This window comes from Mytilus edulis, chromosome 11 (assembly GCF_963676685.1).
Source record: "Mytilus edulis chromosome 11, xbMytEdul2.2, whole genome shotgun sequence".
Classification (NCBI taxonomy): Eukaryota; Metazoa; Mollusca; class Bivalvia; order Mytilida; family Mytilidae; genus Mytilus; species Mytilus edulis.
The window spans coordinates 65,619,024-65,633,555 of NC_092354.1; the positions used below are offsets into that span (position 1 = coordinate 65,619,024).

General features: G+C 31.8%; 1 protein-coding gene across 8 annotated transcripts in view; it reads right to left on the reverse strand.

The window, feature by feature from the left end:
• The window catches only part of LOC139496087 (protein prune homolog 2-like), a 101,022-nt gene that overhangs the window by 47,288 nt on the left and 39,202 nt on the right, over positions 1–14,532 (reverse strand). For 7 of the 8 annotated variants that reach the window (XM_071284541.1, XM_071284539.1, XM_071284540.1 and 4 more), the window contains 3 exons: positions 5,529–5,638; positions 2,323–2,478; positions 267–361 (listed from right to left, as the gene is read on the reverse strand). In XM_071284541.1, the coding sequence (XP_071140642.1) occupies positions 267–361; positions 2,323–2,478; positions 5,529–5,638 (361 nt within the window). Of the gene's footprint in view, positions 1–266; positions 362–2,322; positions 2,479–5,528; positions 5,639–8,918; positions 9,025–14,532 lie in introns of those variants that run through there. The other variant, XM_071284545.1, reaches the window with a different exon arrangement.

Here is a 14,532-nt window from a genome sequence, read left to right on the forward strand (position 1 = left end):
AATCTGCCAAGTTAATATGCCTGTCACATGTCAGTTTTATCATCAGCTTAAGTCACTTACTCAAGTCTGATAAGCATTTAGCTGAAGTCTTTGCTTTTTCATTGAAGTTTAATTAGTTGATTATTTTATTTGTAGTATGGTCCATCTTTGTAAAAATTCATCGAGTTTTTTTCAACATTATTCAATGACTAAAAACTTTAAGAAATTGTCATATTTTGCATGTAGATTGTAAGATTGTTCTAAAATAAACCAAAATATATATTCACCTGTAGACCTATACTGACAGATGACATAGCTACTTTAACACTATTCCCGGAGACAATCTTTAAATCTTTCTCTAATAATTCTAAAGTTGTCAACTCTGAAAAGAATATAATATTGAAATAAAATTATGTTTAAGGTGGTACCCAACACTTTAACTAAAATTAGTTTGGCTCATTTAATTTTCTTAAAATTTTGACAAAGTATTTACTTTGACCCTTTGACAAAAATATAAAAAAAAATAAAAATTTGAACCAACCGTTTTATCAGAAAAATTACACTGGTTATATAGCAGCTTGACAAGCACTTATTTTGATCATTGAGAAGCTTAATATTCCCTTATGAACACCACGTCATTAAAACGTTCTGCTGATTTTACAGAGTTATCTCCCTGTAGTGTTAGGTACCACCTTAAGGAGAATATTACTTATGATTAATTGATGGATGAACATTTTACAACCATTTCATACAAAAACTTTTAAAAATGTGCATATGATAAAAATATAGATTCATTTATTTTGTTAAGGTGCCAGCTGAAGTCCATCTCTGGGTGTGGGATTTTCTCTCTGTGTTGTAGACCCATTGGTGGCCTTCGTCTGTTTTCAGCTCTTTGGTCAGGTTGTTGTCTCTTTGACACATTCCTCATTTCCATTCTCAATTCTATAACATTGAATAACAAAAACCTCGGAAGACAGGAGACAAAAAATTAGATGTCAAATTGACAGCAAACCAGTTTTTATGTATTTTGTCAGTGCTTTTAGGCTTGTTTGACCTGCCATATTTAAGGGGTGTTTGGATATACGCCTGAGGCGGCCTATGGTTACCCATAGGTACCTATGGTTTGATATTTTATACACAAAATATCAAACCATAGGCCGCCTCAGGCGTATATCCAAACACACCCTTAGTGTGTATTTTCGAACCAATCAAGGACCATAACTCATACTTCACCAAAATATAACTTTATTTTTTCTTAGGAAAACCCAGTTAAAAATCTTCCAAAGTAAACAAGCACTTATTGAAATGTTAAATAGTTTTCTGTTTAATAAATTTCTAAATTTGCCCTTAACCCTTTCCTCCATAATGACACCTTTTGATGCCACCCCCTTTACTCCATAATGACTCCTTTTGACGCCTGCGTAGTCCCTCAGTTGAAACTTCTCACCCATGAAAAAACTTCATCAGACTTAATAAAAGTTGTATCTGATAGAAAAAGGATATTCATGAGAATCTATGACTGGCATTTCATTGATGAAATATTTGTTTTTGGCAATGCATTAATAATTTAAACCAGCAGATTTTTTTTTTATTGAAAAAATCCTATGCAAATCAAGTATTTAAAAAAAAAAGTATCCATGGAACTTAATACGTCTGAAGAGAATGTAAACGTTTCCTCTTTTAAGGATAATCAGCTGTAAAGTAGTGAGCTTCTAGAAAATCAGCCATTGTCTTCATCTCAGGTCAATTATCTGACAAGAACAGCATCACTATAATTATCATTATACCTTGAATAATACCTTAGATATAAATAAATTGTTAAGGAGCGTTGTCTGTATAAAAATCTCTTTAATGTCTGTCATACCCAATGCTAATCAATGCCAAATATAGGACTTGAAATGTGTTCAATGGTGAACAATTTGTGTCTGTCATTAAGACATCAAAATGTTCAACGTATCAATAGCTTTTGTCAAAAGATTGAACAGCAGGACACAGGACTACAGATTCATTACATGACAGGTTATTGTGGATGAATTATTATTCACATGGATACCAATCTTCGTTGACTTTGTTGACAGCAATGATAGCACCGTTCTTTTGGTCTTTGTGTTTATTGCTGTGCATAAAAGGATTTTGTATCAAGAATGGATTTTGGGAGCTCTTTATAGCTTGCTCTAAGGTGTGAGCCAAGGCTCTGTGTGGAAGACTGTACTTTGACCTAAAATGGTTTACTTTTACAAATTGTGACTTTGATAGAGAGTTGTCTCATAGGCATGCACTCTGACGTCCACATCTTCTTATATCTTCTTTTCTATTATTTTTAATCGAGTACTTATATATTACCACTAATATCTGTTTTAGCTTTCTGTATTGTATTGTAGAGAACGTCACCATTAACTTCAGGTAACATCTCCTTCAGCTTGTCAGCCATGGCTACATCTTGGTCAGTCATCTTGTGAGCAGCAGGACTTAGGTTCACTGTATCAATAAGGATAGCAACTGAAAGCAGATGTTTCATTTTAAATACTACAGTGAAACCTGTTTAAACTGAACCTCTTCAGGACTTAAGATTGTGTTCGGTTTGGGCCAATTTTCGGTTTTATCAGGTTCACAACGCATACAAATTGATATGACAGGGCTTTTAAGAAACCTGCATAAACCAACATGTTTGGTTTATGCAGGTTTTCGGTTTATGCAGGATTCAGTTTAGCCAGGTTTCACTGTACCATACATTTAGAATTTTTCATTTCAATTATTATTTCAGTTGTTTATAAGAACAATGGACAGAAATATGAGATTTGTTATTTACATTTAGGAACATGCACTTACAAATAATTCTATCATAATATATATGAAATTCTTGTTATTATTTTTCGTAAAATCCATGCTGTCACGATTTTTGCAAATATAAAACATTCCAAAAATCTATTGTAATTGTTTATTAGAAAGGGATGGATGGAATACAAATATATCCAGCTGCACTTTGTATAACAATACTGTGAATTAACTGCATAAGCAAACAAACAAGTTATGAAACAACAATTTTGCCAAAACCACAAAATTAAATATCAACGAATATGCAAGTTTTCCTCAAACCACGAAAAATAAATGAATCCACAGTATATTAAGCCCTTAATTGCTCGGAGTCAAAACAGTCATGAAAATAATTAAAACAGAAACCTTAAATGACTAAATTAAACAGAAGACATCTTGAAGACAAGATACTGTTTTCATACAATACACTGTTAACAATATGAAAATCTCTAAATCACACTGAGTCTAAAAACTGTTCTGAATAAATTAAACAGAAACTTAACAACTGAAACAACAAGAATTTAGTATAAAGGTAACATATTTTATTCAGCATTAATACAATACACATGTACTGTAAACAAGAAAAAAGCTCTATATCATACTGAGTCTAGAATAGTTATGAATAAACTAACATTCATTGATCGACCTAAAAAATACCATTCTCCATATAACAAAACAAAAAAATCAGTTCAATAAAACATACATTCACTGTACTTACAAAGTCAATTTTCCAATCATTGAACTTTTAATAGCAGAATAGAGCACATGTGTTACATATGTTTTCCTGTTAACAACTCCTTGTTCAATTTACAGTAATATATGAATAATATTTCAATCAAATTTATCTTGCCATCTTAAACATTTTAAATCTAATATATGGAAATAAAATAAATGACCTATATATAATTGTAAGATCGATTCAGGTGACATATGTGTTTTGTATTGAGATGTGAAGATAGATAGAACTCAATGTTACGGCTGTTCAAAAGTGTTGTATTAAAATATAACCCTGCATGATGTTACGGCTATTTAAAAATAGTTGTATTAAATCATAACACTGATGTAACGAACAAGGAATGCTGAATGTTTGAAGAATTTTAATTTAAAATCAGTTCAAATGTAATTAAATTTTATCAAAACTTAAGTGTAATTTCATTTGAACAATGAACTAATAGATATAATATGAATATTAAAACTTAGAGGCTTCAAGGAGCCTGTGTTGCTCACATTATATTTTTGTTTACAATTGATGCATGAAATAATGCAACCATTATACTTTTGCTTTAGTTTCAGAGATATTAACCATATACTGAATGTTACCACTATGTTTTATTTTGAGCCATGTCGGCCATGTCGGTTGGTTGGTAGGGTCATTGGACACATTTAAATACCCTTATGTGAGATCTATTCAAAAGTGACATGTGCTTTGTATTGAAATAAAGATACCATTCAATGTTACGGCTATTCAAAAGTGTTGTATTAATTTTCAACCCTGATGTAACGAAAAAGGAATGCTGAATGTTTGAAGAATTTAAATTTTAAATCAATTCAAAGGTATTCAAATTTAATCAAAACTTGAGAGTAAATTCCTCAACAATGAACAAAACCCATACAATAAGACTATAAAAACAAGATGTTGTACTATTGACAACTACCAAAGTTTTTAAATGATGAAGTTAAAGGAATTATAGTATGACAAAGTACAGGCCTAAACAATAAGAATAACCTAAGCTAAGGCCAAATAAAAATATATGTGTGGTTCCAGTTACCCTACCTTCCTTACTTTTTTGTCTTAAGAATAGCCTACCCTAAAGATTTTATTGTCATTTTTCATTAAGCACTGTTAAAGTCAGAATGTTGCTCCCATAGACTCAATGTAAAAAAAAACCATAAATAGAAAAAAAATCCCTACCTACCTACCCTAACTTTTTTTTAAATGTAACTGGAACCACACATACTTTTTTATTTGGCCTAACTACAATTTAAAGAATTTAATTGCATTATTAACTTTAAGCAAAGGAACTCCATTCAAACTAGTAAAAAGGCTGTCTATAACTTGCAGTGAATCTGGAACTTTTGCTTTGTATTGAAATCTTTTGACTCCTAAAAACAGCTAAAATAATTATGTTCCTTTGTTTAGTTTTGTCATTATTAGTCATGTACAGATTTTGTGAACTATGAATTAATACACAATTACAAGTTAGAGACTTAGCTTACTTCATAACCAGATCTGTATTGACCACCGTTTCTTTTTGGTAAACACCTGGCATCACGGTCATAAAACTTTCGAGTATGATTTTTGTACTCATGCAGACTCGAAAATCAACCAATCAAATTGCTGGATTTCATGTTTCGAGCATGATTTTTGTGCTCAGAGCACTGAGCAAAGTTTTATGCCTTCAAGGCCAGTACCTTGTAAGTTATTTTCCAGTTGTTTCGTTGGTTGATATAAGGGAGTCTTTGGGTTTGACAAGTTTTATGAACTTTCCCCTTTTGAATTTACCTTTGTTAGTTAGGTATTCTAGTATTACATTCAGGGTCAGATCATTAAAAGAAGCGATTTCAACGAATATGTCCCCTTTCAAATGCATCACTTGATTGTCAAAAAAAAGAGGAGGGGTTCCAAACCTATAGCTAAGGTACATCTCTCTCCCTTGGAATCGCCATTGACTTATTTTTGATATACAATTTCACTTGTTTTCACTTGTTTTCACTATGTTTTCACCATAACTTACCATACAGGAAGGTAAGAGCTGTCGGGTCAAAGGTCAAATCTGTTCTTTTAAAAACTTCTTCAGCAATTAATGTAGCACATGATCCAACTTTGGCTATGTTGATCTTTACTCTGTAAGGAAAAAATAGGTCAAGTTAGAAATCTTTTATCACCTTGACCCTCCTTGAACTATACTGATATCTGTATACCCTACATGGGGAATGACAAGCTGGGTTCCCTAAAGTAAAATGAAGTCTAAGAAGATTGACTTCAATTTAAACATATTTTAGTCTCTACTTGACTAAATGAACAAAACTAAGCAATATTTAAAGGTTAAGAAATCTGATAGAGTTGTTTATATATAAATATTGATAAAAAGTCTAATTATATTTCATTCTGAGCCTTCAAAATGGCCATGACATTTAAAACAACAGATATATTAAAGCCTTTTTGTTGATACCATTCAAAACCCAAACATACATAAAAGAATTTCAATGTTTTTTATCATGGAAATGTCTAAAGGGACATAAGGGTAGTATCATTAAATGGTTATATTGTGTATATGACAAAAGCGTGAAAGTCAGCGTCAAAAGATGTTACGGATTTAATCACTGAATACAATAGAGAGATGAAATAATGCCTCCTTTGTTGCTCACATTGCAAGAATATGCCATTTCAATATTTATTGTCACCTTGCTTAATGCAATCAAATTTTTTTGAAATTTATTTTAATATTTTCAAATAAAGTGCTTTTGAGTGAACTCAAGCAAAATGAAAGCATCAAACTATTGTTGTCTTCAGAATCATTTTATATTTGTTAACATAAAAATCTGAATGTCTTTGCTTGGAATTTTCTGAGGAATCCATCATAAGAAAATGCATTTTCTATAAAAATAATATTAAATTTCCACAATTTTACATCGTTATACACAACAAAAGACAGAGAAGTTAAACAGTGCTCACAGCCAGACAGAACATAACTCAGAACTAAAACCATGTTTATTGGCATCAACACTTTATCCCAGAAATCAATCAAATATCGATCAGTGTCATTGAATTAATAAAGAATTATGAGATACACAGAGCTGACGAACCGAACACTTTTGTATTGACAGTTTGATAACCAATAATTCCTCTAATAACAATTGATATACAATTATATGGTTCCAATAATGTATGGTTCCCTGCTGAATGACAAGTGCTTGGTGTCCTTGAATCTTAACAAAACAAAGTATAATATGAGATAAACAGAAAATAGGGGGAAGATCTAGATGTAAACATGAAAAATATCTAAGGAATGTTTATTCTCAATGTCATTGTGGTTTGTTTTTCCCCCCGTTATTTTTTGTTTTTTCCTAGGCTAAAGAAATCTTTTGTAATTGAGATATAATTGGATAATACCACCTTTGTATCGGAGAAACAATTGTTGCTATGCTTATCAGCTTAACACCAAGTATAAAGCTTCAGTAGTAATTTCATTTTTTATCTGATAGCAAAGGTTTGATACATGATCGAGTTATCCTTAATCATTCAATGCATAAAAATATTGAATTTAGTAGAGATACTTATCAAGTCAGTGCAGTAGCCATTATAAAAAGATTCTCATCCTTTTTTTTTTTAAATTAGGGAAAGGTGAAAAGGGGGGAGGACTTTTAGCAGAGACAGATTAAGAGAGGAATGGGGTATGGTTCCTGGTCCCCATTAATGAGCTACATTTAAGGAAAATTCTAACTTTTCACCTGTCCTACTTTAAATGCAAGCAGTTGCCTCATTTAGGGGACTAAAACCCCCTCCCCACGGATCTGGCTGCAACTGATTATAATTTTTTTTTGAGAAACAATTAGCAAAATTAATACCACTGTCCTAGGTTAGGAAGAGGGTTGGAATCCTGCTAACATGTTTAACCCCGCTACATTATTTATGTATGTGCCTGTCCCAAGTCAGGAGTCTGTAATTCAGTGGTTGTCGTTTGTTTATGTGTTACATATTTGTTTTTTGTTCATTTTTTTTATATAAATAAGGCTGTTAGTTTTCGTGTTTGAATTGTTTTACATTGTCTTATCGGGGCCTTTTATATACTATGAGGTATGGGATCTGCTCATTGTTGAAGGCCATACTGTGACCTATAGTTGTTAATGTCATTTTGGTCTCTTATGGACAGTTGTCTCATTAGCAATCATACCACATCTTCTTTTTTATATCATTTACTTAATACCAACAAAGATATTAAGTAACAATCAATTAATCAATACAAACAAAAGTGATATACTTAACCACAACATGAGTTAAATTAACTCAACACCAACTAGAAGGGTTATACTCAACACCAACTAGAAGGGTATATACTCAACACCAACTAGAAGGGTATACTAAACACCAACTAGAAGGGTTTACTCAACACCAACTAGAAAAGTATACTCAACACCAACTAGAGGGTTTATACTCAACACCAACTAGAAGGGTATATACTCAACACCAACTAGACAGGTATACTCAACACCAAATAGAAGGGTTATACTCAACACCAACTAGAAGGGTATACTCAACACCAACTAGAAGGGTTATACTCAACACCAACTAGAAGGGTATACTCAACACCAACTAGAGGGGTTATACTCAACACCAACTAGAAGGGTATACTCAACACCAACTAGAAGGGTTTACTCAACACCAACTAGAAAAGTATACTCAACACCAACTAGAGGGTTTATACTCAACACCAACTAGAAGGGTATATACTCAACACCAACTAGACAGGTATACTCAACACCAAATAGAAGGGTTATACTCAACACCAACTAGAAGGGTATACTCAACACCAACTAGAAGGGTTATACTCAACACCAACTAGAAGGGTATACTCAACACCAACTAGAGGGGTTATACTCAACACCAACTAGAAGGGTTATACTCAACACCAACTAGAAGGGTTATACTCAACACCAACTAGAAGGGTATACTCAACATCAGCAAGATAACACAACAGAATCAAGAGTATTTTACTCAAAACCTACAAGTGATCTCATCAATATCAACAAGATTATTTACTCATTTTCAAAGTAGTGTTATTCACATCAACAAGATGCAGTGGCAGATCAAGAAATTTTCAAAAGGGGTAGGTGGCATACTGACTGCCTAAGAGTAAGAAAGGGGCCAACTCCAGTCAAAAGGGGAAGGTAGCATACTGACTGCCTAAGAGTAAGAAAGGGGCCAACTCCAGTCAAAAGGGGAAGGTAGCATACTGACTGCCTAAGAGTAAGAGGGGGCCAACTCCATTCAAGTTTCAGTGATTCTCCTAATAATCAACCAAATATTTTCCAAAAAATGGAGAAACTTAAGAGTGATTTAACTCATCACCCAGAAGAACCTTTTTTAACTGAATCTGCATACATTTTAAAGTTAACATTCTTACCCTTTTTAATACTGAGTAAAATTATACACACAATATTATAATGTTTCCAGTATACACATGTAGTACACAAAGAAAAGCCTACTGTCCTTCAAGTAACACACACATGTATCAAGTTTAGTTATGACAATGATGATGAAGGGGAAAAACAACATGCTTAGATGTAAAGAGGCACTTCTAAAAAACACATTTTTTGACACAGAAAGGATATGACCTAGAAAAGTGCTATTTATAGAACTAACGTAAAGTACACATTTTAATATAAATTAGCATTGAATCATTTTAAGCTATATTTTCAAATCTTCTAATGCAGAGAAAAGGAGGGTAGAAGTTGGATGGAGGGACACAGGCAGATTAATGGGATCTAGCCCCTCCCACTTATGGAGCTACACACAGACTTTTTCCAAGTCCCTGATGTTGTTTCTTTTGCTGGGAGGCCTCCTTTTAAAATCCTATATTTACACATGCAGGCTGTGGGTACCCACAAATATAATGCTTTATTACCTCTATCAGATAACAGCTTGTTAATACAACATTATGAATCTTCTATTAAGAAATAAGTCACACTTTGACATCAAATATCAACAAATTCTTTTCCACATTTCTACAATTACTTTTTTAGTATTATTTTTTTTCCAAATTATATTTTGAGAAGGCACTCTGATGAACTTACATTACAATTCATGTCTGATTTGGTCAATGCCTCATGGGTACACATTTCTTTTAAATAATGAAAGGTCATTTGGATAATTTGGTACCCACACAGCTGCCTTATACACCCTACTGTTGGTGAATATCAATGTCAATTAAATACATTTTTTTTTTTCGACAGCTGTTTATGTTGTATCTAGACTAGAATGGAACTGACAGCTGCAAAATTGAAGGCTATTTCCGATCTACTTCAAATTTCCAAGGGCCATAACTCCTTTGAAGTTGAGTGGCTATTATATGAGTTGTAGAGAACAAATTATCTTAAAAGAACTCTAATACAATGTAATTCTTCATTCAAAAAAAAAATTAATACCAAACCCCTTTTCAAGACTACATGAGAAATAATTAAAACTACCCTTCCCCCTTTTTCAGGACTACATGAGATATTATTTCCAATTAATAAATACAATCAGCTGAACATTGATTACTTTGACAATCTCTCCTCAGGATGAACCATACAAGAAGATACAATATCATGTAATGTCGACCAGAAAATATTGTATCACGTAATGTAGAACAACTAATGTTGCTTTCATTCCTTGAGGACAAATGGTTTCATACAAATATAATCATTTTTATCTAGATCATATTTTGTTATAATCTAAAAATAATTAGTTTGCAATCTTCCGCTAAAGTAATTTACCGAAATTATACAAAGTAGAAAAGAGTATGATCCATAATAATCATAGATGTAAATTGCAGAAGAAACCAGGGCTCTTGGTCATAAAACTTTCTCAGTACATTGAGAGTACAGACTTTGTGCTCCAAACAGCAATTCCATTATTTTGATTGGTTGAATTCTGAATCTGAGGACTATAATCATAGTTGTTACTTTTATGACCCAAGGCCTGTTTTCTCTTTCTCATTACTGCTGAAGGAAAACTCAAGTGAAATATTTTTTTACCAATTCACAAGGAAAAATAGCCAGAAGACCTTGGTAATAAAACAATTCAACAAGTTTTATCAAACACTTTGAGAATTTTACTTTTCTTAATTAGCAATAATGTACTGACAAAACCACTCAAAATATCAAATTACATTATTAACATTGATTGCATCATGTCTATATTTTGAAAAGGTTACAATCTGATTTAATTATAGAACTGTCTGTTCTACTTTCTGTTTTAAAGACCTTTTGGGATACTCTAGTAAAGTAGTTTTATCTGATAAATGCACACCTTCAAAAATTTGAAGACTGAAATTTCATTGGGTGATTTAATTACTATAGTACTAGAAAAAAAATTTAAAACAAAATTTGGTGAAATCCATGTAATTAATTATTTTAAAATCAATTAGACTTCTGATTTTCTTGTTTAAAGGTTCACATTTTGTTTTAGTCTTATTCTTCATTATGCTAACTTTACTATCAAGGTTTTGCTCATTGTCAAAAGTACTGTGACTAATGAGGGATAGCTGTCTCATTGGCAAAAATTGTCCTTCTGATCCTCAATAATATTGGATCTTATAAAACTTATTTTTATGACTTTGGCAAATTCAGAAAGTTTTGCATGAGTTTATTATCGTGATTGTTGATCAACTGTCACAAATGAGAGATTAATTTAGTATGGCAGGAAATGCTGTCATAATTTGAAAAGCCAGTTTTTAACATTACGAAAAAACCTTTCCAGCCACAATATTGTCAATAATAAAAACCTTTCAATAACTTCTGAATATACAATATCTAATGGTTTTCTTATATTCAATATCAGACATCTAACTGTTTTTAGTTAATACCATAAAATCCATTTAGATAATGGTTATGTTGTCTAAATAACTCACTAATCTTCTGTACAAATGAAATATGATACAATCCTGGGACAGCTAGACTTCTATAGTGTGGAATCTATAATTTATCCATAACCACACTTTATATATATACAATCCCTGGACAGACTTCTATAATATAGTATGAAATCTACAATTTATCCATAACCACACTTTATAATATAACAATCCCTGGATAGACTTCTATAATATAGTACGAAATCTATAATTTATCCATAACCATGCACACTTTATATATATAACAATCCCTGGATAGACTTCTATAATATAGTACGAAATCTATAATTTATCCATAACCATGCACACTTTATAATATAACAATCCCTGGATAGACTTCTATAATATAGTATGAAATCTACAATTTATCCATAACCATGCACACTTTATAATATAACAATCCCTGGATAGACTTCTATAATATAGTACGAAATCTATAATTTATCCATACCCATACTGTCAATAATGAGCCTTCACAAGCCACATAAAAAGATTCAGTGCTAATACCGATAAAGCTAAAACCTTTTGGTAAAGGATGCATTGGATAATCCTTCCTGATTTGTCTATAAATATCTCAGTATCCTGACAATAAACTGTTTTATCATTCTTTCTTTATTGTTGAAGTAATTAATAGTATAGACTTGACGTGGTTTCCTTAGATGTAAATTCTGAGATTTTATTGTTACGAAAATGCAATTTCATAAAATTAACAAAAACAAGAGGCTGTCAGAGCAACAGCAAACCGAATTTTGTTAATATTTATCCATGTCCTGGCATTTTTCAATATTACAAGAACCATAACTGATGCACAATTAAAGTGAAAATCATCAATATCAAAATTGACCTCCATTTTGTCATCAGTAACAACATATTAAAATTTGAAAAGCTTTGGGTGAATGGTTTATGAGTAAATGCAACAACATGACTGGTAACACAATTTTTCAATCTTTCAAGAACCATAACTCCAGAACCGTAAAAGTCAAAATCGTCATTATTAAACTTGACCTCCCTTTTGTTGTTTGTAACAACATATCAAAATTATAAAAGTTTTGGTTGAACAGCTCATGATTTAATGCAGGGACAGGACTGGAAATGCCATTTTTCAATCTTTCAAGAACCATAACTCCAGAACCGTAAAAGTCAAAATGGTCATTATTGAACTTGACCTCCATTTTGTTTTCGGTAACAACATATCAAAATTTTAAAAGCTTTGGTTGAACGGTTCAGTAGTTAATGCACAGACAACATTTGGTTGCCGTCCGCCCAACCGACCGCCCGACATCCCAAATTCAATAACCGACATTTTTGTCAGAAAAATTCAGTTAAAAAGCTTTATTTCAGCACCACTTTGACTGTTATGGAATATCCGTATCACAGATGATAGCGGATACAGTGAGTGTTCCTTATGTCGTAATTACAATCTAATTGCTAAGTCTATAATAGATTTCTATGTTGTGTTTGTCAGTTTATTTCTAATTTATGAATTTGAATGTTCCTTTGGTATCTTTTGCCCCTCTTCTAAAACGTATGATAATAATCCATGTGTAAACTAAGCTTGTAGATAGCAACAATATTTGCCAGAAAGAAAGAACTAATGGTACAATGTGCTTAATTTGACTACTTTGGGAAAAGTTTATCACATTCAGTATAATTTTTGTCTTGTGACAATTCATTTTGTAACCTTTCTTTTTAGTAACACTATAAAAGATTTGAATGTTCTATGAAGAAAAATCAACTTCAAACACACAAAATTCATAAAGTGTTAGTTTCATATAAAGGAACCTATTTAGGAGAGAAAATGAGATCTGAAGAGTGTCATAAAATAGCTTTCATCAAGCTAGCATAACAGTGAAATACCCATTACCATTATCTGGTGGATTTCTATAATGATATCAAAAACATCTTCAAATTACTATCCTCCAGTTAAGCAGTTTTAGCATCAGTTTTAGATAACATGGTAATTTGAATATAATATTTTTATGAAGAGCTATTGAATTCCTTTTAATGCTGGATATCGAATCTCGTTGTCTTTAAATCTTAAAAACCTAACTTAAAATTAGCAAAAGATAGTAAATTTGCCTCTCAGGCATCCAATTTTGAATAGATTTCTGACCAAAAAAAATCGAGAATGGCACATTAGACTGTTCAGCTTAAGTTTTATATAATTTTGGTTATTGTCTTCACACTCATACACATGGCAGACTGCTTTCATTATTATCTTTGTACATAGGGATAAAATTTCCTTAGAATTATAGCTGAATTCTTACTATAAATTAGTGTTGTCAACGGTTAACCGGTTGTCGAACGACCGAATACCGAATACCAAAATCGATAACTGGTTAACCGGATTTTTTTCAATATTGGTAGACTTGATATAAATTTGTTTTGAAATCATCAAAAAGTTTTATTTACAAATGAATTTTTCGTCGTGGTAATTTATTAGACAGATCAATTGTCCAGTATATTGATTGCTATTGTTAATCCTAAAAAACATAAAATTAATTAGAACTTGTCTCTCAGCTCGGGGCAGGATCTTAAAGAAACATAATTAGTATACATGTTTTTTTAACAGTTACTTTAAATCAGTAATGCGATTAAATTTTACGATTTACTTCATTAGTTCGTTTTTGATCTAATTTTGAGTAGACCTACATCTAAATGTGCAACCTCCGTCGTGCAAGGCTTAGTCTTACTTTAAATGAAATGCTAACTAAAATATTGTGAAAAACAAACCAATGTGAATGTACTCAATGTATACGTGAAAGTACGAGTAACATGCTTAAAGAAACAAGCAAACAAAGTAAAGACAAAGGTCGTACGATGACCTATATTTGTTAATTTCTGTGTCATTTTGGTCTCTTGTGGAGAATTGTCTCATTGGCATTCATACCACATCTTCTTTTTTATAATTAAACATTTCAAATTGAAACACTCCACATTATTTTCAGAGAGAACAAGAGAAAAGGAAAGAATAATCGGTTTCAGACATATTCAATTCTTCGAGATCAAGAATTTTTTTTTTTTAATTTTTCAATCTGAAGTTGGTACAGACGCTATAATAGTTGATACGGTGTTTTTGATTATTAAAAGTCAAACTTCGCCAGGAATCCTCAAAGACAAGCCT